Source organism: Pararge aegeria, chromosome 3 (genome assembly GCF_905163445.1).
Source record: "Pararge aegeria chromosome 3, ilParAegt1.1, whole genome shotgun sequence".
NCBI classification, from domain to species: domain Eukaryota; kingdom Metazoa; phylum Arthropoda; class Insecta; order Lepidoptera; family Nymphalidae; genus Pararge; species Pararge aegeria.
Window position 1 is genome coordinate 5,302,881 of NC_053182.1, and position 27,831 is coordinate 5,330,711.

At 35.6% G+C, this 27,831-nt stretch overlaps 2 protein-coding genes across 2 annotated transcripts; both read left to right on the forward strand.

The window, feature by feature from the left end:
- The first annotated feature begins 1,935 nt into the window (after nt 1–1,935).
- Nucleotides 1,936–10,283, forward strand: LOC120637042 (venom serine carboxypeptidase-like). Its single transcript, XM_039908636.1, has 9 exons — nt 1,936–2,037; nt 3,880–4,135; nt 4,651–4,825; nt 5,178–5,290; nt 5,569–5,736; nt 7,089–7,256; nt 7,754–8,013; nt 9,140–9,268; nt 10,001–10,283. Exons 1-9 carry the CDS (start codon nt 2,009–2,011, stop codon nt 10,188–10,190), a joined length of 1,488 nt encoding a protein of 495 aa, XP_039764570.1. The 5' UTR covers nt 1,936–2,008; the 3' UTR covers nt 10,191–10,283.
- A 2,700-nt stretch (nt 10,284–12,983) lies between these two features.
- Nucleotides 12,984–27,815, forward strand: LOC120637039 (transmembrane 9 superfamily member 2). The gene is made up of 9 exons (XM_039908633.1): nt 12,984–13,299; nt 13,933–14,328; nt 17,906–18,061; nt 18,988–19,326; nt 20,420–20,512; nt 21,760–21,965; nt 22,845–23,004; nt 24,172–24,333; nt 25,042–27,815. The coding sequence occupies exons 1-9, from the start codon at nt 13,174–13,176 to the stop codon at nt 25,381–25,383; spliced, it is 1,980 nt and encodes a 659-aa protein (XP_039764567.1). The 5' UTR covers nt 12,984–13,173; the 3' UTR covers nt 25,384–27,815.
- Nucleotides 27,816–27,831: the final 16 nt, after the last annotated feature.

Here is a 27,831-nt window from a genome sequence, read left to right on the forward strand (position 1 = left end):
TGTGTATTGTCGTAGTATATATTATATTATATTATATTTATATTTATATTTTTACCACCATGTAAAATTTTTAGGTAAGGAAGTTGAGTGTGTTAGAATATAGTGAAAGTAACAAACCGATAATTGTCATATTTAATTATAATTTATTGAACAAGTATACTAAAAGTTAATATAAACTCCTTCCGAAGTGGAAGAAGTTTAAAAAGAAAATATTAAAGAGAAGATTTGACGGCTGATTGGCGCAGTGGGCAGCGACCCTGGTTTCTGAGTGCAAGGCCGTGGGTTCGATTCCAACAACTGGACAATATTTGTGTGATGACTATGAATGTTTTTCAGTGTCTGGGTGTTCATCTTTACATTATAAGCATTTATGTATATTATTCATAAAAATGATTCATCAGTAATTATCTTAGTACCCATAACACAAGCTACGCTTACTTTGGGGCTAGACGGCGATGTGTGTATTGTCGTAGTATATTTATTTATTTATTTATTTAAGATTAATATAAAATATATGACCAACATACTTTAACAGTTTTACTTATTTTTATTTTCATGTCATTTAATTTGGTTAAATTATAACTTCAATAAGAAAAATAAAAGTCCATTAGTTTAAATAAGATCTTATATCAAAGACCTTCCTACCTTCAATCATAATAAGCTTTTAAGTGCATCACTTTGTGTAGTCTTCAAAGGCGCTAATCCGATGTTAAAATGGATTTACTTATTGTTATGAATCCTAATATTGAACAAAAAAAAACTACGCTGAAACTCATGAAAAATCAAATAATTTAAAAGGAAAACCTGATTCGTAGCCGCCTCTTATCTCATAGACGATCGCCGATCGAAAACATAATTTGAATGTACAAATCGCTGTTACGAGTCAGAAAAAAACGTCGACCGTGGGAAATTCCCGATACGGGCCGGGTTGTAAGTTGTAAGTGATTACCCACGATTAACAACAACGGACACGTAGCAACTGTAACGCATCGGTGTTTGTTTTACTATCAACATCCTAAATATAGAGCAAATCACATTTTAAGAGCGTGCAAGAATCTATCGCAAAACGTAAGGAGCGTGGGAGCGCGTTTATGCTAAGCAGGTCATTGGTACCCTGTACCTGTTCGCATGGTTTCTACAGTGTGCTCCTGATTTTTGTATTGAAGATTCATCTTATTTTAACGTGAAAGTGTTTTTTTTTTCGGATGCCACACGTGAATTGATGCGGCAAAATTTAATTAAACATCACCAACGGAGCAATACTTTGAGACCATTGTTAGACTTTTTAATCTGTATGATTTTTTATTCCCGCAAAGAATACTTCTTGTAGAATATTTAAATAATATGATCCAAATTTTTTTTAATTGTTGTCATTTATACCTTAATCTGTACGATTTTTTATTCCCGAAAAGACAACTTCTTGTAGAATATTTGAATAATATGTCCCAGAAACATCGTTTTTAATGACGCAGAAAGTCAGGGTTGTTTAGTAGGTTAGCAGAAGAAAGTTTGCGAGGGAAATAAATCAGAAGTTGTACGGACCTCTAGTACCAGTTAGACAAAGCGATCCAACTTTCACTCTTCTTTCTGCATCGGGTGCTTTTAAAAGCTCCGCCCTGTTTCGAGAGCAATGAAACTTCATCTCCAATTATACTTGCATCAGGTTATGTAGGTCATTGCCAAAAATAGGTTTTTAGTAACTCTATGAAAATTACCTTATTTTCTTGTACGCCGCGATCTAAGATCGAAGGAATGTTGAAATTGGGTTGTATTGATTGTCCATGCATGGCAAAATTGGCGGTTTTGCTGATCGCGAATTTTTGCGGAGCACTCTGTAGATGGATCGAGATAAATCCAAGTTCAAGGCGCAGTATAGACAAGCGGCAGCGGGTAATACGAGGCTCCATTCGCCTGCCATCCCCCTGGGGAGGAACACTGCTTTACTTAAAAAGATTGCTTTAGTTCTTTTGGTTTCGCGACTCCTCGTCCGGGAATTCCAAATATCGATATGCTCGCGAAATGGCTGATCCTTTTTACGTGAGTATTTATTGTTTCCTTTTCAAAGATATTTGGGTGTGCAGTAAATTATAACTTATTATAATTACCTACCAGGTAATCGTAGTTAATTTGGAAAGCAAAAAAGTGAAGATTTATAGGACATGTTAAGCTCTCATTATTAGACTCTACTTGTTATAATTGCAAATTTTTAAAAGATTTAATTGAATGAATTTCCACGACCTCGCTACCCCACACTAAATACCGCCACTTCTCAACTCTCAATTAAAGTGGATTTTTCTTTTGTTTGTTGCTGGGCGGGCTGGGATGCTGTTGTGTGCCAAAGCATTCTTCTTTCACCTGATCGTTTGGTAGAGTCCTGTTGACCCAGCCACCAGGCAACGAGTTGGAACACGAAGTCAAACAAAAGCAGTAGATACGCCTTTCCGAGTTGCAGTGGTTTCCACGAGTAAACAACAAAAGGCCTTTTCTACTGAATGATCAAGAAAAATTATCATCATTTAAACCGATCGAAGTCCACTGTTCGCACATAAGCCTTTTGTGCAGGGAGTTCCAAAACACGCCACGGTCCAGCGGCTCCCAGCGACTCATTGGATGTCATTGTTGTTTGATGTCCCACCGACTTGTTTGAAAATTCAATCTAAGTGGAAACCCCATGTTAATTTGCAGCGACCCGATAAGCGCAGTTTGCAGCGACAATGTTTTCTGAGTCCAAGGCCGTGGGTTCTATTCCCACAACTGGGAAATGTTTGTGTGATGAGCATGAATGTTTTTCAGTGTCTGGGTATAACAAGTATTATATATAATAAGTATTATATGTATATTATTCATAAAAATATTCATCAGTCATCTTAGTACCCATAACACAAGCTACGCTTACTTTGGGGCTAGATGGCGATGTGTGTAATGTCGTAGTATATTTATTTATTATTATTAAGTATTTGGTTATTTATAGTTAAGGGAACAAAATTGGGATTTAATTTTGTTTTTCGTTGTAAATAACATATATAAGAAGTTTTAGCAATATTAATAGTAGGTAACTAAGTTGTACTGGATCCGATGTTATAGTAACTTATGGAAATTTGGGCATGTAATCTTCACGCTTGGCAAGCAAACTGGTAATTTCATTGGGTTCCATCTCCATGTAAGAATTGGGTTGTAAAAATAGGAACAAAAGGTAGGTAGTAGGTAAACAGTTTGGTTTTAACTTGCTGATCGTAAGTATAAATGATTTAGGAATCTCCGAAAGCCTTTGTAGTTATGAAAATAATTATATCAAAGTTTTAAACTATTCATAGTCCTATTAAAATAATTAAGCAAGTTACAGATAAAATAACTAGTAACTTAGCCTACTGAAACATAAAATTTGATTGAAATAAACGTACTTATTACGATTAAACATAACTCAAAAGCTTTAGAAATGGAACCTGATTGAATGCCGTGGGAACTTTGCTGCTCGAGTGCCGTTGAAATCATTTACGCTACTAGTTACTACGCATCGACGTAACTTATCGAAGTTTTTTGCTTTACGACGCTTTGAATTTTTTAATATCATTGATGAAATTTATACAGGGGATTATTATTCGGGATTTCATTTGCGATTTTTTCTTTTTTTTTTAATTTCCCTTGGAAACCTTCAATTTTTTGAATAAAGAATAGCATGAAGCTATCAAGATTGTGCAGTGAATCATATGTCATTTATAACATGAATAGCTGTGGCTTACGTTCTTGGTCCGCGGTTCGGTAAAAAAAAAAAACTTAGATCTCTCGGTCCTTTCAACTAACTCTATGCCAAAAATGAAGTTGATTAGTTAAGGTTAGAGATAGGGTGGGTAAAGACAAACTTTTTATTCCTTGTTCTAGATGCATTCACAATGTTTTAACTGCGGATCGGTATTCCTTACCCGAATTACCACCCGGCGAGGCCCCTGAGCCGATATTAACTTTCATGGAAAGGGCGTACCAACCTGGACGGAGTAGAGCCGGCTTCGAAGGAGGGGAGCCACTACTTTTAACGCCTTTGATAGAGGCGAATAAGCTTGAAGAAGCAAGACGTGCTGCGTACGTCGACTCTGACTATATTTTGCCCGATATGGAAAGTTACGCTGGGTATTTAACTGTAAGATTATTTTTTTATAGAAATGCACAAGACATAATTTTTTTTAAGTGTCAAAATTAAGCAATCAGTAGCCTATAACACTGTCCACTGTTGGACTAAAGGCCTCTCCCAACCTGAGGGTTTGCCCATAATCACCCCGCTGGGTAGACAGGTTGCTGATCGCAATAGATAATAGGTGCAGCACAGAGGAGTCTGCTACCCGTTCTCTGTTATATTACCCTTGTCGCCTCGTATGACACCCATGCGCAGAGGGTGGTGACCTCTGTGTTTAAGGCAAAATTATAGAATACGTTAATTTCATGCGTGTTGGTCTAAGGCACGTCTTATCGGTTTTAACAAAGGTGGGATCTTAAGCCCTTAAATTTCTTCATTAGACAATTAAACGAAAAAACGATAAGTGTAAAAAGAAAAGTTGAACGCTAAACCACATAATTGTAACGTAAATATAATGGATTTTTACGCTTCGGCTAAATGTTTCCGTTATGTTTTAACTATAACTTATTGTTACATTACAGGTAAATAAAGAATACAATGCGAATCTTTGGTTCTGGTATTTCCCTGTCGCAGAGAAATCAGTTGAGGAGACTCCTTGGATTATTTGGCTTCAAGGAGGACCTGGCGCTTCTTCTCTCTATGGCCTCTTTACTGAAATAGGGCCGTTTACTATTTCAGATGACTATCGGATTGATGGTATGTACCTTACAGTTATATAGATTCCGGAATCGGAAGAAAAAAAGAAATCGTGATTCATGACGTACTCAATTATTCAGTGTACTCTAATATGAAAAGTAAATAAATTTAAGTAAGTAAATAAATTTAAGGACTTTTCATTTTTCATAGCAATTTAATAAAATCTAGATTCATAAAAAGTAGACGAATAAGTAACGACTTCATACATAGTTTACTCAATAATTGTGTTGTTCAAGTCTTTTATTTTTAAAATACAGCTTAATATTTGACACAGCACTTTTATTTTGACTTTGACCAGAAAACTGCCTGTTGCTCAGGAACTAGGCTAGCCTTATTTTTGTCGTATTTACAGAAAAAAAGTACTCCTGGGGCAAGAACCACTCTCTTCTTTTCATTGATAACCCTGTCGGAACTGGCTTTAGCTTTACTGATGACGACCGCGGATTCGCAACAAACCAGACCACTGTGAGTTCATGTTTTAACGTTAATTATTGTGGGACAAAATATATATAACATAACTTATTAAAAGATTTTTACCAAGAAAGCAAGATATACTTGTTTTTTTTTTTACCGACGTCAGTAATTACTGGAATTCATTCCTATAAGTTAGCTGCTTTCAATAAATCGTAGTAGATCTCGATGAGGCAAGAGCTCTCAGAAAAATGCTACTCTCAAAAAGCAACTTAATTTAAAACATTCCATTATAGGTAGCCCAAAATTTTTTGATGATAACTTTTTTACAGATTGGTGAAAACCTGTACACAGCGTTGCAGCAATTCCTAACACTGTTCCCTGAACTTCGCAAGGCACCTCTAACGATTGCAGGAGAGTCCTATGCGGGGAAACATATACCTTCAGTCGCGGTTCAAATTCTCTGGAACAAACATCATGACGAGCCGATAAATCTACAGGTCAGACCTTTTAAATAACAGAAGTAGAGCTGTTTGTGACAGAGCTCATCCAGGGAAGTACTACCACCATGCTTATTGTTGCCGCTAAGCAGCATTATCTCAATGCTGGGGTCCGGTCTGAAGGGCGTGGTTACCGGTGTAATTAAAGGCACGTGAGGATACGCATCTACGCCTCAGGTAGATGGACACATGGCAACACTTTGCAGGAGGTGTTCCTTGCTTGCCCTGCGAGGTGTTCTTTTTATAGGTGATCGTTTTTTCCATCAGCAGGGCTAGCACTGGCAGAAGATAAAAAATTGGTTGTCTGTAAAGTCGGCTTACAGACGATAGTTGAACGTGACAACGTCGTAAGAAATGGGATGGTTGCATTTTAAAAAAGAACATTTTAATTTTATTTGTATGATAGATATTATCGTTGCTATAAACAATTGACACCACATTCACTTTTCACTGCACTTCATCCTTGCCGAAAACATGTAAATGTACTATTTTGTATAGAAGCTGTCCACGCGGACGCATCGCTCACTCAAGTAGGAGAGACAGATGTTGAACGCGGAGGCCGACTGTGCCTCTTTGTCGCTCGTTCCGCGCTCTCGCTTGCACTTCGAGCCTTGAATGGAACGCCTCAGAGCGAGGTAACGCCGCATACGTCATGTTTTTTCGTGCGTGCAGCCGGCTCCATCGAATTATAAGACATTGTCACGTCAAAAAAATATCCCTCGATTATATCACAACGAGACAAGTGATATAATAACGGGTCCACATGCTAAAGCACGGTAACACGGAATAGGAGCAGTTTACCCCTGTTTATTATTACACATATATTGTTTGGATATTATTTCCACTTGTGGGCCAGTGCTCTGAGAATTGATAAAGATGTGAGTGTAGATACATTTTTATTCTTATCCCGGGGAGAAAATTGTCTCCTGCCCATGCTAGCCGTGCTGTTGCTTGGTCCATCAATTATGGACAATAATATAAGAGATAACCAAAACATAGCGCGTTCTGTATTTATCTACACCCAGCTTCTAAAGTAGCGTTATATTATTTACTAGCGACCCTAATCCGGCTATGCATGAGTGCAATGTTGATACTTATGTGGGGCTTTTTGGAGTGCATTAACAATACCATTCCATGGTCCATTAATTTGATCTATCTCGTAAGGTTTAGCCCAGCATTTGCAATGTAACCGTACTATAACAAGTTATTACGACGCAACGTTATATATGTTAGAGTATCTTGGTTTTTCTTTCCTATATTATGCTTGTGTACTGTATATATATCTTTCCCTTGAATCACTTTATACAAAGATGACAATTGTGTTTTTTTTTAATTTGCAATATGTTTCGCAGGGTTTAGCGATTGGAAATGGATTCATTGATCCGCTATCGCTGCAAAGATACAGTTATTTCGTGCGCGAAACTGGCCTGGTCGATGACAAAGTGGCGAACTTCATGGTTCAACTTGAAACTGCTGTCGTTCAGTTTATTAACTCAGGGGAAATGCTTAAAGCATACGCTGTGAGTATTATTCATTATTTTTAACGCGAAAACGATAGGTTGTTATAATGTGCATGTCGGACATATGTAGCTCCCGAACAATTCGAATCCATCAACCGATTGATCCAATTTTTATTTTGTTCAAATCGGTCTAACATGGTCGCCTCCACAAAATGCCGAGTTCCATTTTTTCCCTCACCCACAACTCCCTCAAGATGAGTATGAATTTACTTGTTTAAGTTTTTTTTTAATTTTTAATTTGATTGTATATGCCTTATTTACCGTCCTTTTAATTAACTCTTTGTCAAAAATCAAGTGGTTTCGTTGCTTAGTTACAAAGCATAAACGTCTTTCCTTCACGCCCTGGCTACCTACATACAAACACTCTTTCGCATTTATACAAGTAATATATTAGTTCTTAGTTAATTATCAATGTTCACCGGATTATATTTTATAAAACCTCAAGACTTATTAGCTTACCAAAATGTATGGTTAAAACAGATTTTCCATCGTTCCAGTACTACAACTACCTACTGCAACTGTTCCTATCAGAATCTAAGCTGAATAACTTATACAACTATTTGCAAGACGACATAAGTTTGGAAGGCGCATACCTCGACTTCCTTCAAAGAGACGAGATCAGAAGAGCTTTGCATATCGGAAACACTAACTTCACGTCGATCGGCGTTGTGTACAGGAAACTGGTTCCTGACTTCATGGCGAGTGCGAAGAATTGGTTAGAGGAGTTATTAGAAAACTACAGGGTTATGCTCTACAAGTAAGTGAATAACGACTAAGACACCGTGAGCTATTAAATCGTCTAGAGTCTCATTTAAGACTGAAATGTATCGAAAATGCACGCGTATTTATATCAAAATACCCACCGGCACAATGTCATGAAAATTGGCTGTGAATTAAATTTGATTATTATTATTTCTAGAAAACTTGTTTATTAATAAGAATTATCAGCACATTTTAATAAAAATTGCGGCATAAATCAAATTAAAGCTATCCAAAGTTTAATCTTTACCGGCTAAAATTGCTGTGACATAAGTCAATTTATCACTTCTAGGACATTTAAAACGCTGTGAAAGCTTCGTGGATCACACATCGTCTGTCCTCTCAAGAGAGATGCGCTCGATCCTCGGCACCTTCTCCTAACTACGAGTTATGTGCATTCAGTACAATTAAATATCACTTGCTATAACGGTGAAGGAATATCGTGAGGAATGTATGCCTCAAAGAAACCTTCTCCTCTGAGAGGAGAACGGTACCCTGTAGTGGGGCTATAATAGTTTAACATTGATGATGAGGACGATGATTTGACATCATTTACAACTTAAAATTCATCACAATCCAATAAAAAAAAACATTTTTTTTTTTAAGTAGACCTTATCACAGGCACTTATAAAGCGTTCATACATTTAACATGTTAACACTAATGTTAGTGGTGGTCATAACTGCATTCGTTAACTTAAAGCTAAAGCTAGAAGGGTTCCAAACGCGCCCTGATCTAAGAAGAGCCCACAACAAACTTAGCCAAGTTTTTTTTTGTTATCACCATCGCACAGTCGAGTTAATGTTTAGCTATGAAGTTTGAGCAATTCATACCCAAGCTTATTTTTCATACATGTAATCCTAAATATTATAAAAGGATTTTTCTATAAGCTTACGTTTTATATAAACTTTGAACTTATTGAGAGACATCTCAAGGATTTTAATCAATTCATTACCGGTCCAAATCGGGTTTAGGCCGCAGCTTACTCCACCCCAATGGCCGAATTCAAATAAATTAAAAGTAATTAGTAATAAGTATGATGTCAAATGTCTCCACGTTAATCTAGTGTATTAATTTTCGTAGGTTGGTGCATTTTTTTGATTAAAACTTTTTGTTTCTCTTCCAGTGGCCACCTAGACATAATTGTAGCCTACCATCCATCAGTGAACACATATGACTCGCTCTCTTTCTCGGGCACGTCTGAATTTAGAACAGCTAAGCGACATCCTTGGTACCACGACGGAAGTTTAGCTGGGTGAGCTCATTTAACCTTTTTAGACTATAACAAATTACATGCAACGGTCTCTTGTACTTATTTTTTTTATTATTATACATTATATATTATACTTATTATATTTTTGTGATTTTTCTCTGTGGTTCACCATATTAATTTATTCATGCATCTAAGAATATTTTGGTACCTAGTTGTCAATTTGTCATGGATGGTCTTATGGACGTAATAGTAGGTTTAGTACCGAGGAGTCTACCCTCGTGTACGCCACTGATAAGTAGGCAAACGTGAAAGCGCGGCGCACGGCGCGGCGGTACAAAACATAGTTTGGACGAGAATTAATAATTGACAGTGAAATTACAAGGACGCGTCACGTTTAGGAATATTTCTTTAGATTAGTAAGAGAGAGAAAAAGCTAGCGCCGAATTTGGTACACTACAAATATAATGTCACTACTGTAAGATCAGATAATTTAGTTTAAGAATTTGTGTAAATACCTATCATTCGATTTTATTATAATTAATGACTTCCCAATAAAAGTGTACCTATGTGAGATTACTTATTCGACCAAAATTTCTCAACACCTGAACAACAGACATTTGTGGTTTTTTAACGATCTGCTGTATGGCTTTGGAATTTTGAAATGTCAAAATTTGAAAAATTTACGTCAGTCATGTTTTTTTATTATGCCCTTGTTTTCAATAACGTTCTTTTATATCGCTTTGTACTTGATTTCTTTATTATTACTGTCCTCAGATACTATAAGACAGCTGGAAACTTAACAGAAGTGATGATCCGAGGCGCGGGTCACATGGTACCAGCGGACAAGCCAGCTGCTGCTCTCGGTCTAATCTCTGCCTTCGCCCGCAGTCTCTCCCTGGAAACAGATACTGGAATCCTGGTAGACGAGCAAAAAAACTTGCGAACTCACAAGCCTCCTTTCTAGGAGTCCTTGAATCAGTGGAAAACCTATTGCTTACAACTATTGTTTTAACTTTAACTAAGATAATAATTCGATTTTAGATTTTTTTTTTGTAAATAGTTTTAATAAAATATACATAGCTCTATGAGTAACAATATTTAACGTCTTGTTCGTCTTTTGATACCTAGAACTCCTTAACTGTTTTTTTTTTTAATGAGATTTACGTTATACCTAGTGAATTATCTAGGATAGTAACTTATTAACTGACTTCAATAAGGAGGAGTTTCTCAATTCGATTGGTACTTTTTAATCATTACTGTATTGAAATTTGCAGTACCTACGTAGGGATAACTTAGTACCTACTTAGGTACTCGGGGGTGGATCATGTTTCTGGGGGTGTGATGAAATGTCTAACAACACTTCAAAAATTCACCTCGAGGTGATGGCCTTCCCTCAGCGTCTGCAACACCGAGAACTGGCTATCGCGTCTCTGACAGCATATGATGGCAAGAATCATTTATCAGTACCAGAGTCGCGTCGTAAATACGGCTTGGTCTAGGCATAGCCAGACATGGCTACAGTGCAATAAATGTAAAGTACAGCTCCGTGTGACCTGCAACGTATAATTTGAATAAATAAATTTCAAACAATCATATCGTAATTTTATCGAAATAAATGTAATTGTAGATAAAAATGACAGTTTTAATACATTTTCAGACTTGAACCAAAAAGACTGAATTATTTAATAATACTTATCAAATGGTGTTAAAATATTAATAGAAGTAATAATCGTGTAAAATAACCAGCTACTCGCATATGAAAAGAGCCTGGCGTTGCCATATGGCACCCATGGTTATTTCCCAAAGTAAGACTTGGACCAAAATATTAATGATCACATATGACTAAGAGAGGCCATAACAATCTATCTATCTATCTATCCGTATATATAAAAGAGAAAGTGTGTGGGTATGTTCCGTATAGGCTTCGAAACGAATGGACCGATTTTAATGAAACTTTCAGGGAGTCTCCGGATTGAATTGGCGAGTAATCCTGTAAAGTTTGGTGACGATCGGAGCACTCCTATTTTTATACTGTCAAACTGTCAAATACAGCTTTTATTTACTATGATGATATTCTATTGTTAGGTGTACCTACATGGGTGTAGATAATGATCTTCACCCGCTCGAGAAGAGAATAGAAGAGAATGAATACGGAGAGAAATAAATGATTTAATATATTATGAGACTTAAATTAAAAATTTAATGATGTAAGTTTATTGTTAAAATAAAATAAACCAAAATCTAGCCCCGTGAAAATAATTCAGGCTTTAATAACTTAGAAAAGTTAGAGATGCGTGCTAGCAACAGCTAGTCAGTAACATAAGGCTTACTTGTAGTGGTTACTTGTATAAATCCCACTCTTATTAATAAGTCACAATAGCGCATTTTATATCGAATTAACTATTTTGATTCAAGATAGATTATTGAATTAATAATCTATCTTGAATCACTGTTTTTAGGCATAGGCTATTCATCCTTACAAAAATAGACTTATTTTATAAGTAATCAAGACAATCATATGTAGATATTCCTGGCCCTATATTGTATCTTAGTTGAGATAAACATCATCATCATTATCGGCAGCCTATTAACGTCTCACTGCTGAGCACAGGCCTCATCTCTCATAGAAGACGGTTTAAGGGCATAGAGCATAGAAGAGATTTGAGTTTTACTACAAGTGAGTGAAAATAACTGGCAGGGTGATGACGTATCTCGCGACAGGTTTGCGACAGGCGTAAATGTTACAATCACTGCTGTCAAACGTCACTTTTGTTTTTTTATTGTATGGAAAAGTGACGTTTGACAGCAGTGATTGATTAGTGCAAGATTTACGCCTGTCGCAAACCTGTCGCGAGATGCGTAATCACCTTGCGGGACCGACAGCTTTACGTGCTCCCCAAGGTACGAGGGTTGTCACCACCAATTTCCTAAACGGGCTCCCTCTTCCGAACTCTATGGAAAATACTATACCATATATACCTTCTATACTATAATACCTTATATAACTTCTGGCCCAACCCGTGATTTAAATACAGGACCTCGTGATCCGTAGTTTAACATGCTAACCACTATACCAACGACGCATTTGATATAATAATAAATAAAAGGTACAGGACGTAGGTACAGGTTTACGTCTATAATTAAAGTGCGAGTGGCCATTAACACATTACAACCTTAAGTTAACGCGGATGGACCTGCGGGAAATCACTAGTAATGAATACAGGAATGTATAATTTCAATGTTGTGAATTTTAATGGTAACGGCCATTTCTAGTTTTATTTATAAAGGTAAACGGTTAAATGCAATGGTTAAGAGCCTCATGTGAGGGCTCGGACGTTGGCTTAGGTCGAAGTTTAGACGAGTGTCTCTCTTTGTACAAGAGTTTCATCCGAACGCCTTCGGTATGGACACTGACCTCTTTTATACTACAGCATAATAGAGTCAGTAGGTAAGGACCAAACGTCCGGATCGATGCCTCACTTCAGCCGTTGTGAGTGTGTTTCATATTTTGGCACATATTGTTGGGCATAAAAAAATAATATAATTACTAATACGATACAAGTACAAAAAGCATACCTTACTGTACAAATACCTATGACCATATTAAATAATAATATCAGCCTCCTATCACTTGATAAAAGAAAAATAAGATCATCTCAGTGGCAAAGATAATGTAGATTCAACTGTCAAGTGTCAATTGTTGGTGACGTTCATGAGGTTCTATGTTATCTGTGTTTTTTGGTTAGGTGACGTTTGCGATAAAGGTGCAACTACGACGAATAGACATTTTGTAAATTATTGAAAAACCGGGTGAATTTCCCGGTATTTGTGTCCAAGTTTGTGAAATACGATTATGTAGACTTCGTTTTTGCATGTGTACAACTTATGATAGTTTTCGTTGAGAAAATTACATTAAATTTACACGAAACTACAGCACAGTGCACACCATGGGCCTTTCCTTGTATTTGGTTTGCGCATATATCCTATTGACACCTATTAGTGCTTTTTATTTACCAGGATTAGCGCCTGTGAACTACTGCAAAGCCGGCGAGGATAATGGGAAATCATGTAAAGTAAGTTCTTGCTATTTCTGAGCACTTCTGAAATAACACTTGCAAATAGCTGTCATATTCTTGCTATAGGTATTATATTATAGCACTGGACCACGTCTATTGTGGTCAAATTATTAACTATATTAGGTTAATGAACAGATCAGGACTATGTAGCTATGTTGAAGTTATCCTATGAACTGTTCATTTACAACTGTGATATACATAACATACAGTGTAAACTTTATTAAAAGATACTCAAGGGACTGTACATACTTTTTACGTAGTTTGGAGCCATTTAGGGCCTTAAAAATACATGTGGTAGGTAAAATGTTGCATTAGTTATGCAGTGTTTTGTCCATAAACAATTTATTTGAATTAAATAGTATGTAATTAAACTATTACATAAAATAAATTGAATAAATATAAATTATTTGTTAAAGTAGGCCTATCAACATTCAAAAACACTCTTTGTTTAGAATTGTTGTAATCCTTATTTTTAAATTCTTCAAGCAATTTTAGTAAACATTGTAATTCTTATGAAATTTCAATAAATTTCCCAGCGCTGCAAACATGGCCAGAATTATAATTATGTGATGCTTAGTGTATCTTAAAGAAAAGTATTTTACGATTAAAGAAATTCGTTGTAACTTTCAGAATGAGATACCGCTCTACGTTAACAGACTTAACACAGAAGAATCAGTTATACCTTTTGAATATCATCACTTTGACTTCTGCCTCTCTGATGAGACTCAGTCGCCAGTTGAAAACCTTGGTCAAGTAGTATTTGGAGAGAGGATCAGACCAAGTCCATATAAACTGAGTTTTCTACACAATGAGAATTGTAAAGAACTATGCACAAAGACCTATAGAGCATCTGATCCAGAATCTATTAAGAAGTTGAACCTCCTCAAGATGGGAATGGCTCTTTATTACCAACACCATTGGATTTTGGATAACATGCCAGTGACTTGGTGTTATTTAGTAAATGAGGGAGGAAAAACATACTGCAGCACTGGTTTCCCTATGGGTTGCCAAGTTAGGAAAGATTTGGTGAGTTGTTTTTTCATGAACTTTACTATAAATAAGCCATTAAATGGCTTATCTATTTATCCTTAAATTGGCTCATTTATTCATTATTTATTTATCTATTTACTAAATCTATAACCAGCAATATTTTAATTTTAAAGGAAATTGTATACAATTTTACAATAAATTACCAGTTGATATCTTGGCTATGAAAAAGTTCAAAGTTTGTATTAAACGTAAGCTTATAGTAAAGTCCTATTATAGTATTAAGTACTATTTCAATGATAAAACCATTTGAAAAAACCGATTTTGACTTTGACTTCTACCATACATTAAATATTGTCTGAATTTATTAATCCTTAAAAATTATTTTCTTTATTACATTAATTCAAATTCCTTAAGTATTAATCATTGAATTTATCTCAATTGGTGTCCAAGATGAAAGCATGATCTGTGAATAAACCAAGATGAAATTAGCATTTTTAATGTTAACAGTAGATTTTTCTTTTTATTAAAGTTAGTTTGAAATGCATCGTATTATTTATACTGATTCTAAAATATTTATTGTTTGATATTTGGTAATTCATCAGATTATTTAATAAGTTTCTCTTAGGATCTTTTGTTTGTTAAAATTGTCAGTGATGCCTATTATTGCTCTTATTAAATCTTGTGCTGGAAGTGATTGAGGCAATAGCCCTAATGGATAAAAAAAGGATGACATCCTACCTAACATTTGGTTTTCACCACTTACATTTCAATTGGTTTCAAGGAAAAACCTATTGTTGCATGGGCATTAATAAGATTTACTTACTATTTGACTAGTCATTAATGTATGATTAATTGTTTAAAATTCTCTATAAATACTTTAATATTTTTATTAAGGTATTTTTATCTACAGTTAGTGGAAAAAAACATGTAATTGCTCATAAATACTGTTTAGACTTTAGAGTGAATATTCCATTAAATAAAGAGGTAATTCCAATATATAGGTGACACCACCCTCATTCAATTTCTTTATACATAACCAAGACTTATGGATATTATGTTTTATGATTTAATTTTTCATATAAACTTAAATTATGCCAAATCTTACACTTTTCCATATGTCCTTCTTCCACTCTAACAATATGTTTAATTAAAAGCAGTAGAAAGATTTCATGTAATAACCCCTCTAATCCTGCTTATTCATTTATATATTTCATTGCATTACATTAAATTAATTAAAAAAAGTATTTTTGATGATATGAAATATTCTGACATTTCCTGTCCTATAACCACAATTGTTTTTATTCTATTTTACTACATGTTAGCCCCCAACTGCAATCTCACCTGGTGATAAGTGATGATGCAATCTAAGATGTTACCAGGCTATTCTGTTAAGAGGCAGTTAAACCCATATCCCATAATCAGTTTCTACGCGACATAGTACCGGAACGCTAAATTACTTTGCGGCACGTCTTTTTGGGTAGGTTGGTAACCACCAACGACCAAAGCCTCCCACCAGACCAAAGTAGAGAAATTTTTTTAATTACTTAATTCCAAATTGCCAATTAAAATCACAGCGAACACCGATGTGCCAGGAAGATGTCGTATTTTAATCTCTATAGGAAATAGATTCGATTGACAAACAAAAAAGTTTTGTGTAATAAATTGCCAATTTTCTGGCTGACTGGTAGGAGCATATTTTTCAAAATCTGTAAAAGCAGGTTCAAGTTAAGGCCAGTATCTTAAGAATGTTTCCTTGTTGCTGAAATTTATCCATGATATATGCAGAAATTCATAAAAATCATAAAAATATATCTTTATGATTTTTATGATGTCACAGATTAAATTCATATCAATCTCATAAATCGCAAAAGTTCTTTCGTATTAAATTCGTATTGGTTATCAGCAGTAATAGTATATTATCAAGTGTTATCATTATTAACCAACCATGTAACCTAAATTAAGTGCTGAATGTTGTTTTTGATAATTTTTAAAGGGAACAAATCACACAATATAGTAAGGCAACACTATATTTTTAACCAACATCAAAAAGGAGGAGGTTCTCAATTCGTCGGAATCTTTTTTTCTTTTTATGTATGTTACCCGATTACTCGAAGACGCTTGAACCGCTTTGAAAAATTATTTTATTGTTTTAAACGGCATACTTTCCAGGTGGTCCCATTTAAATTTTATCAAAATCGGTTTAAATGTTATTAAAAAATTAACAATAATGTAACTTTTTAGTTCCTGGGCGTATGTTAAAGTCGGTTTTTTTTAAATTTAAAAATTTTTTTTTTTGTATAGATATATGTATATGAAAGTTAGTCATTTGAATAAAATTTGTGACACCAAAATGTCTTGTATATACTCTTTATGGAGGGATATTATTATTTCCCATGGGTAAACAAATTCCTTCAAATGAAATTGCAAGCAAAAACTTTTCATTTTTGCGAGATTATAGATTTAAATTAAATTTTAACTTTGACACAACTCACTAAGATGAATGAATGAATGAATGCTTATACATTTATTGTACACCACGAAAAGGACATAAACAGAAAAGCAATAACAAAACAGCGTATACAATTTGGCGGCCTTATCGCTACATAGAAATCTCTTTCCGGAAACCAGTATAACCAGTGGCGTTAGATCTAATTTGCATTATTTAATAAAAATAAAATTAACAAACAAAACCAAAAATATGAAATGAAGTTTTTGCGAGATATAAATTTAAATTTAATGAAAGAATGAAAAAAGAACGTTAAACCGGATATTAAATTTGGCGGCATTATTGCTACATAGCCATCTCCTTGGCATTTTATGGATTTAGATACCAGTTGCATTATTTTATAAAATAAGAGTAAACATTATTATTCGAATTAGGTGATTATTTAAGCAGTTAATTACAGAGTATTTTAAAACTTTCTCGAACTTAAGCCATTTTAAAACGAGGAACAAAATTCGGCTGTGCAACAATAAATATAAATTAAAAAACCGCAAAATCCCCCTTTGCTATGTGCGTTTAAATCTACAATAAAGATGCAGGTCTAAAAAATCATCCTACGTGTTATTTAAAGAAAAATCTGGCGCATTGGCTGTGTACAAAATGTTTTTATACAATATCCGAGTATCTGACTTCGAATTAAAAATAATATTATTTTGACATTATTATGATAACCTGATATTACCTGTATAATTTAATTATTACCTTTTCAATGCTTGCTCAACAAGACATGTGTAATGTTGTGCACTTTACATTTGGCATGCTTAATAGTAGAATATGGAGGAATGTCATATTGTAATAGGACCCTATGTTAGCTCATACTCAGCGAATAAAATTTCATTTCATTTCATTTACAGATGGCAGAAAAACTATGCAACAATTAAATACATTTTATAACTAAAACAATTCATTGGGTGTTTATCTATTAATAAACATTCTATTCAAACCCCTAATCTTGTTGCCCACACCTTCCTATTCGACTAAACTAAAACTAACCTTGTTGCCCACACATAAAATGAATAGTCTTTATCTAACACAACTAGTTTTGGCTTTTGTTATTTCCATTTTGATGGTTTTTTTATTCTTATGTTTTTTTAATTTGTTCTTTTCTAGGATACTTGCACACCGATAGTTAATGCAGCATCGAGTGCGTTTGGCACATACTTTCTGTTCAACCATGTGGATTTGGAGATCACGTACCACAGTGGAAGGGAGGAGGAATGGGATGTTGGTGTTGGGGACAATGGTGGACGAATTATATCTGCTAAGGTAAGTCATTTTATAATAATATATGTTAGCTTTTTTAGTGATTTTTTTTTAAATTTTTAAGTGTTTTTTGTTTTTCTTTTATAATTTATACTGTTGAAAATAAAAAAAAATGTATATAAATAAATGATAGAAAATATGCAACAATCAACTTGGAATAGTATTGGATTTTTCCATAAAGAAATTCTTATGCCCGTTTTCACTAAACCTAGGAAACTCTTAAATCGAATTATTTAAATGATGCCTAGAGGAAAAAACGTTTCACTAAATCTTAGAAGATCACTAACGACCTTAGGCACTGTCTAAAGTTACGACACCAATTCGGCGATGCGTAATGTTTATGGAAGTCGTAAACTGACACTTGTCAGATAGAAAAAAATAAATTGATTGATTGAATGATTAGGCGTCACTTATTTAGGTATTGCTTTGTTGAATGTTGGTGAAAACTGTTTTTAAGTAGGAGGTCCCGGGTTATATCCCCGGCAGTGCAGGGGCAATTTGGGAATTTATAATTTCTTAATCTTCTCTGGTCTGATCTGGTGGGAAACTTGCCGTGGCTTTTTACCACAAAGACGTGCCGCAAAGCGGACCAGCGTACCGGTACGAGGTCTCGTAAAAACCAATAAGCGGTATGTGTTTAACAAAACTTCCATACCCCTAAAAGGTTACCATCTAAGACTGCATCATCACTAACAAGCCCGCGAAATTGCAGTCAAAGGCTAACTAGTTGTGGTTAAATAAAAATAATGTAATAATTTTTTATCGACACAAAAAGAACCGACTTCGCTATGCAACTAAAAAGCAAGAAATAAAATATTTCTACAACATTAAGTCGATGCCAAGTAAGATTCGGAGAGTTCTGAGCTAACAAATAAAAAAAAAATACATCCAAATTGAGAACCTCCATTTTAAAACAAGTCTCATTTCAGATTAAGCCGGCCAGTATCAAACACCAAAGCGTTGATAGCCTTGATTGCAACGCGAGAAACAATCCTCTAATCATACCAACCTCTCTGTCCGGAAAAGAGGATTTCACTGTTATATATTCTTACCGTGTCACATATATCAAGAATAACACTATCAAATGGTCGTCGAGATGGGACTACATCCTGGAATCTATGCCGCAGACCAACATACAATGGTTCTCTATATTGAACTCGTTGGTCATTGTGCTTTTCCTTAGTGGCATGGTCGCGATGATTTTGTTGAGGACTCTGCACAAGGATATTGCAAGATACAATCAAATGGAGTGTGGTGAAGATGCACAGGTAAAATTAGTTACTTTTGTACTATTTCAGAAAGCTTTTATACTGGGGCAATCCAAAAAGTTCTATATTGTTTGTGATATAAAACATGAAAATTCGTTTGTGTCCGCAATGCAAAAGCCGGTATATAGACTTATCACATCACTACTTCCGCGACAACTGAGTGAATGTGTAATGTAGTACGTAACTATTGCATAGTTCCGATTTCTACCCTCGCTTAAATCATAAATATAGGATACATATCCTGTACAATTAATGCATTCAATTTTATTATAAACGTATGTCTGTACTAAGTTCTACGTAAAAAAAGTTATTATCATCTGTTATGTGGCATAATAAGTTGTTAAAAATGTTTAGTTTATATGCTGTAAAGTTTTAAAAGGGGTTTGTAACGTACCAAACTGTAAGCGATAAGTTATTTATTTGTTTAACCTAGGCTAGGATATAAATTAGTAATATAATTTAATTGAATATTAAAAGGGATATTTTTAAAACAAAAAAAGTAAGCCACTTTTGAAATTTTATTATAAGTCTGCTTTGTATATTTGTTTGATGAACATAAAAGTTTTTCAGTGTCTGGGTGTTTGTCTTAAGTATTTATGTGTATTATATTCAAAATATATTAGTAATTATGTATATCTATCTATATATACAAAAGAGAAAGTGTGTGGGTATGTTCCGTATAGGCTCCGAAACGATTGGACCGATTTCAATGAAACTTTCAGGGAATCTCCGGATTGACCTGGCGAGTAATCCTGTAAAGTTTGGTGACGATCGGAGCACTCTTGTTTAAATGAAATAAAGCAAAATCTAGCCTGGCGAAGCGGGCTGGGTACGCTAAGTTTTCATAAAAATATTCATCTGTCATTTTAGTACCCATAACACAAGCTACGCTTACTTTGGGGCTAGATGGCGATGTGTTTATTGTCGTAGTATATTTATTTATTCTGGCATGCAAATTTTCTTACGATGTTTTCTTTCCACATTAAAGTAAGGCCCTGCTACAAAACTCCGAAAAAATAGAGTGGCGTGTCGACGATCGAACTCTGTCTCCCTGACACGGGAATTCGAAGAGTTAACATTTTATTATTTGTAGGAGGAGTTTGGTTGGAAACTCGTCCACGGAGACGTCTTCAGGCCACCGCGACGAGGCATGCTACTGGCAGTGTTCCTTGGTTCAGGGTCACAAGTAAGTTGTCTCTGTATACATATTTGGATCGATGATGAATGAAGTATATAAAAACAGATCATCATCATATCAACCCATTCCCGGGCCACTACAGAGCACGGGTCTCCTCCCACAATGAGAAAGGGTTAAGGCCGTAGTCCACCACGCTGGCCTAGTATGGATTGGTGGACTCTGCACACCTTTGAGAATATTATGTAGAACAATCACGCATGTAGGTTTCCTCACCGTTTGTTCTCCTGCACCGTTAAAGCAAGTGATATTTTAATTATTTAAAACGCACATAATTTGAAAAGTTGAAAGTGGATTTGAGCTCCTACCTACTGGTCTATAGATTTCGTTACAAGTATTAATTTCAAAGTTACATTTAAACATGCTCCGAGGTAAGAGCTTCAAAATAAATAACAAATATTTCATAACTAGCGGTCCCTCGCGACTTCGTCCGCGTATAAGAAACCTTAAAAGATAGACATATTCTGTCGCGGACTTTATTTTAGAACTTTTAATGGGGGAACAACATTGTAAAACATGATTTAATCGAAACTTTTACCGTTTGCTTGTTGTTCTACGACTTTTTTCTTAACTCGATAGTTTGTGAAATATTCAATAGTTTACATGGATACTCTACATGTTTCTACTCTGTGATGTAACATCTGCAACAGTGCGCGAACCACGACTGCGTAGTGCGGTCAATGACCTGACTACGTGACGTTCTCGAATCACAAGTACTTGGTTGCAGTGTATTGTCACTTTACAGAAATAACATGATCTTTGTATAAAATACTTTTTAGGAATTTATAATTTCTAAATGTTATCTAATCTGGTCTGGTGAGAGGCTTTGCCCGTGTCTAGTTACCACCCTACCGACAATAACGTGCAACTAAGCGATTTAGTGTTCCGGTGCGATGCCGCGCCGAAACCGACTAGGCATACGACTACCATTTTCCCTAGGAGGTTAAAAGAGAAGAAAAGAAAGAGAGAACAAAAGTTGCTAGTTTTAATTAAGAGCTTTCTTTTGGATAGAAGCAGGCGTTACTTTGCAGAATTCAATGATATACCTATTATAAAAGTTAAGCCTTATTTGCTATACTCTGCGAAAAGTAAGAGAATATGTATGGTGTAATTTATCATTCTTATACTCCACACCAAACAGATTTTCGGCAATGTACCCTCTTCACACGTTTTAATTTAAGCCTGTATAATTCTCACAGGGGTCATGAATAAGTTTATAATGTAGTTATTAATACTAGGTATTCGGCATGACGCTGGTAACCCTCGCGTTCGCCTGTCTCGGCTTCTTGTCCCCGGCGAACCGCGGAGCCCTGATGACTTGCGCGCTAGTCGCGTGGGTGTTACTCGGCGCCGCTGCTGGTTACGTCAGTGCGCGAGTCTACAAGAGCTTCGGCGGGCGACGGTGGAAGAGCAACATACTTCTCACGTCCATGGTGTGCCCAGGGTATGTAGAAACTCGCGCTCGGCAATAGTCCTCTTAAGAATTCAAAACAACTCCTTATGCCCGTTTCCATTATCGACGAATAAAAGGAGATTGTTAGGCATACGTCATATTCCATTCACCAATCGATTTTCACTAGGCAACTCATATAAACTGCTTGTCTAATATTCAAAGTAAAGTAAAATATTTCTTTATTCAAATATGCACATACATGGCACTTCTGATGCGTTGATTACATCAAAAATGTGTGGCGACTACATTCGTAACATGTTACACTAATGTTAGTGATGGTGATAACTGCATTCGTTAACTTAAAACTAAAGCTAGGATGGTTCCAAACGCGCCCTGAGTTAAGAAGAGCCCACAACAAACTTAGCCAGGTTTTTTTTGTTGAGCTATGAAGTTAAGAGCTTTTTTATCATTCATGTAATCCTTAATATTATAATAGGATTTTTCTATAGGCTTACATTTTAAAAAACTTTGAACTTATTGAGAGATATCTCAAGGATTTCATCTGGTAATTTGTTATAAAATAACAAACAATTACCCTTAAATGAATTACTAATTTTATGCAGCCTAGTTAACTGCACTGCAAGTATATTTTTACTGCTAATATAGTTATGTATATAGTTCAGTATTTCAGTAAAGTCAAGTTATTGTTATGTGTATGTGTTTATATAACTGCCGTACCCCTTTACATGTTAGTCTGATACCATCTTAGACTGCATCATGCCTAACGAGCAGATGAGATTGCAGTTTAGGGCTAACTTTTAGCTTCAATGAATAAAAAAAAAGGGTATAAGTATGGTTGAATGATGAAGTTTTTAAGTTACGCACTTGAAAGCTCTAACTTACCGTTGAAATTATTTTGTCCATTCGCAGCGTGGTGTTTTCGCTGTTCTTCATAATGAACCTGGTGCTGTGGGGCAAGGGCTCTTCAGCAGCTGTACCGTTCTCCACGCTGGTCGCATTGCTCGCCCTCTGGTTCGGAGTGTCGGTACCTCTCACCTTCATCGGCGCTTACTTCGGATTTAGGAAACGGGTAATTTCACTTTCATTTTGATCATCAGAATCCGAAAGTGTTTTTTTTTTGGCTATTATATTTGGATTTTTTTTAAATCCAAAATCAGACTTTAAGTTATAAGGATTAATAACTACAAACTAAAATTAATATTTACAAAATTCAAAATCCATTTATTTTCAAGTAGGCCTAATATAAGCACTTTTGAAACGTCAAGTCTGTCTGTGTGTAGTGACTCTACCGAGAAGAAACCGGCAAGAAACTCAGCAGTTGCTCTTTTCCAACATAAACAATTTACATTTTAACATTCATTTTTCTATCTTGTGAGGGATGAAAGCGGAGCCGGATGCTTCCAAGCAACCTTGTCATTAAGGAATTCAAGAATGCAATAAGTCGTCTAACTTTTCACTTATGGGCATTGTACCCAAAATTCTGGCGCTATTGCCCCTTTGAATTGCTAGACTCAGCCGTTGGGCTAAATATTATTTGTATTTGTGTATTGTATTCTTTGACGCCCCAAGCAACCAATCAAGTTGATTATTGGCATATAGTCATTAGAGAAGAGGAGAGTAACATAGGTTACTTTTTATCTCAATAAAACAACGTTTTCCCACGTTTGTAAAAAAAAATTTGTGTGCGTTATGTCCACGCGTAAGAAGTTATACTTCTTTGGCGTAACAAGATAAAAACCCATTCAAGATTTTTATCTTTCGCCTTATTCTACGTTTGTAGGAAAAACTACACTGACAATAGAAAAAAGGTATTTAATACATTGAAAGTTCTATTATAACGCATTATCTAGTTAATCTAGTTAAATAAAGTTTATTAAAATATCAAAAATACTTATAGACTCATTCATCGGACGACAAGTTTCACTCAACATTCAAATTGAGATTTTTGTACAATTGAATCAGATAATCATCGGAAAGAGCCCGCAGCCTTTGACAATTGAAAGTGTACCCTGTCAAACCTTATAGCTAACTTCAAGGTGTCTATAAAAAACTTAAGAAAGGCATTGTAAAAGTTATAAAAGCACACCCTTAAGTATTTATAACTCGTACTAGAGATTTTTATAATTTTATATCATCTGCATACCCTGTGCATACCTTCACACGCCATTATACGCGGACGAAGTTGCGTGGGACTGCTAGTGTTTTATATTTGAGTAATGTGTTAACTTTTATGCAGATTCTGGAGCACCCGGTGCGAACGAACCAAATCCCGCGGCAGATCCCCGAACAGTCGCTGTACACGCAACCTGTACCCGGCATAGTGATGGGAGGCGTTCTGCCTTTTGGCTGCATTTTCATTCAACTCTTCTTCATTCTCAACTCGCTCTGGTCCAGTCAGGTAACTATTCTACTACAAGTTAGCCTTTGAATGCCATCTCATCTGCACCGCTAGCAGGAGAGAATTATTTCCCTGGGGAAACGATAAAAATGTATCTTCTCCCACAGAAGCGCACAAGTGGAAATAATTTAAACAAATAATATATGTGTAATAATAAACGGGTGTGAACTTCTCCTATTCCATGTTCCCCTGCTTTAGCAGGTAGACACGTTATTTACATCCCTTGAAAGGGGATATAATTTCTGTCCCTTGCCAGTGCTAGCCCTGCTGATGGTAAGTGATGATTCAGTCAAAGATGGCAGCGGGCTAACCTGTTAGTGAGCATAGTAGTCATACTCCTACTCGGTTAATCAATTAATCGCTTATAAATTTTCAAATTGCCCCTTTCGGGGATCGAACCCGGGACCTCCCACTCTCACTACCACACTCACCTGGCCGATCGTAAAATCTCGATCTGTGAAGTTCTTCTAACGACCGTATTGGCCCACCACAGGGTCCGTACCCTGTGGTGGGTCTCTTTTCACAATGAGAAGGGGTTAAAGCCGTAGCCCACCACGCTAGCCCAGTGATGGACTTCACACGCCTTTGAGAACTTTGTGGAGAACTCTCAGGCATGCAGGTTTCCTCACGATGCTTTCCTTCACGGTTGAAACAAGTGATATTTTAATTGTTTCAAACTTGTAGTTAACATATGAATTTAATTTCCAGATGTACTACATGTTCGGTTTCCTGTTCCTCGTGTTCGTGATCCTTGTCATCACCTGCTCCGAGACCACTATACTGCTTTGCTACTTCCACCTCTGCGCCGAAGACTACCACTGGTGGTGGCGGGCCTTCCTCAGCTCTGGCTCCACAGCTGGGTACCTCTTCCTGTACTGCTGTCACTACTTCGTGACCAAGCTGAACATTGACGACGCCGCCTCGACCTTCCTCTACTTCGGCTACACCGTCATCATGGTGTTCCTGTTCTTCCTACTCACAGGCACCATAGGATTCATGGCTTGCTTCTGGTTTGTTAGGAAAATATATAGTGTGGTTAAAGTTGATTAGTTTAGTTTTTAGTTTAGCGTAAGGAACATTGCGTTGGTACAGCGGATTGTGTGGTGAGGTCGAAGATAGAATGTCTTAAGTTTTTTTAAACTTTGCTGTATAATAATTTCACAGACTAAAAAAAAATGATAAACGCTTAAGCTGAACGCATCTTGAATATCGGCAGAATGTTGAATTATCCTGTACTGAAAATACAATTGACGTCATTAGCACGCGACAACAGTATTTGTCTGTCATGAAAAATCCAAAATGGCGGATAGTATATAAAAAGTAAAGTATCGAGTTTGATATCAAAATAACTACGTTTAAGAAAAATTATATAATTTGTAACATTTCCGTACCCAGTGAGTTGATACTTGTATGAAAATGTTCTATCTTTTTAGTTTAGTCTGTGATTTGTTCTACGCCGTACCTTTGGTATGTTACAGGATGGTTAATTAAGATTTTTACTTTAACTGAGAAAAAAAAGCTCTCGGAAAGACAACATGTTTAGAGTTCTGTTCCATTTTTTTTTTTCGTTTGTCAAACACCCAGATTCTTAATTTTATACGGGAACTTTTTGCAATAGTGTTTTGGAAGTGAAACTTTTTAGTAGCAAAATAGACTAAAGTAGAAAGAAAGGATAATTATTTGGGATTTAAAAATCAGTTTGATTATGAGATTTTGATCGAAAACGCTGAAACAATTTGTAGAGGCAAGTATATAAACTGTTTCGACCCAACCTGACCTTGACTGGAAAAATCTGCAGAGGACAGTATATAAGCTGTGTTGACCCAACCTGATCTTGACTGGAACAATTTGTAGAGGCCAGTTTATAAGCTGTTTCGACCTTGTTTGACTTAATAAATCAAGGAACCGATACTCCAAAAAGTCTCACTTCTATTTCATGTAGCCCCTTAAGTGAAGGCCAGTTCAAATCAGCAAACCTACGCCCGCGGTTGCGTAAAAATATGCGTCCGGTGTGCATAATCGCGGCACTAGCTAAACTACGACCTTATATAATATTGACAAACTTCTCTTTCGACGTTATTTTCGAGCGAGAAGGAAGGAGTCTGTTTCCTTTTCTCTCGCTCGCAAATAACACCAAAGATTGTGAAGGTTAATTACCTCTTTTCGTTTATTATAGGACTGATAATAGCCAACGAAAAGTAATAATTTATGTTATTAAACCTTGATGTTATTTGCGTGCTAGATAAAAGGACATTATCTGTTTTCGTTTCTCGGAAATGTCAAAATTTCTTAACGTTGCTTATCTCTATCCGTTGACCATTGTTCAGTCATGGAATTTATATTTGTACACGACAGCGAGCGCAGGTTTAACTTTTAGGTTCAGCCTTCCCTTTAGACACTCACCCAATTTTTTTCTTTTGTGATGAATTTTTTTTTTTCTATATAGCACGTATAGAAATAAATATTATATATTTAATTTACCGTGATAACTGTTAAGACACGAGTGGTAAACAGTGCAGTACTCGATTTTAGGTACAATTTTTGGGGTGCAGCAATCGGTTCGAATCCCGCGCAGTTAGGACTAGCGCGCACTGCGGTTTTTTTCAGCAAGACAACGTGTCGCGAATGAAAATCGTAATTTGCGCTTAGCTGCTTACGACCCTTGTGCCAGGCACTATTATTATATTTTCTAAATGTTTACCTATTTATCACCATTGTGAATATAAGGATTGAGAGACTGCTGTACACAATATGGTTGAATGTATAAACAAAAATTATCGCAAATAAATTGATAGTCATACAAACGATTTGATGTCCATTTATTTTAGTTTTAGGATCTAAGTTGTTTATTATCTCAGCGGGAATTTTTTGATATGCATTTATTTCGAACTAATGATCTGTAACCATTAGAAGCAATCCGAAGCTTTATCCAAACTAATAATAAAGCTGTAGTTTATTTTTTGCTTGCTTGTGGTGTCACTTGCAAACAATAAGATTTGAAAAATATATTTTGGTATCATTCTTGAGGAAGGTTATTAATGCGCAATCATCACGGTACATTTTGGAGCAAAGCAAACAAAGTAAAGGCACGGTTGAGCGATTTAAAATAGTGGGTCAGGGACTATTGTGTAGAATATTTGTATAATTTTTGTTGTTTTAGTCATGTTGATTAAAATCAACGACATTGTATTGGCATTGATATAATAAGAGTAGAGTTTAAAGAGTATTATTTTAATTTGATGGATGTCTTAAGTATATATAAAATATAATAAAATATTATTCTGCTTTATGCTATGTTAGTAAGGATTTTTTAGATAATTTTTTTTTCATCAAGCAAAAATTTGAAAAGATTCAATTATCTGGAAAACTTCATACTTTATATAGCGTTCTCCCGTTGAGATATTATAATTAGCATCATGGAAGTTGAAACTATGCAGTAGTTGATTTCAAGCGATCTAGCGGACCAAGTACAGAAGGCCGGTCTATTCTTGATATTAA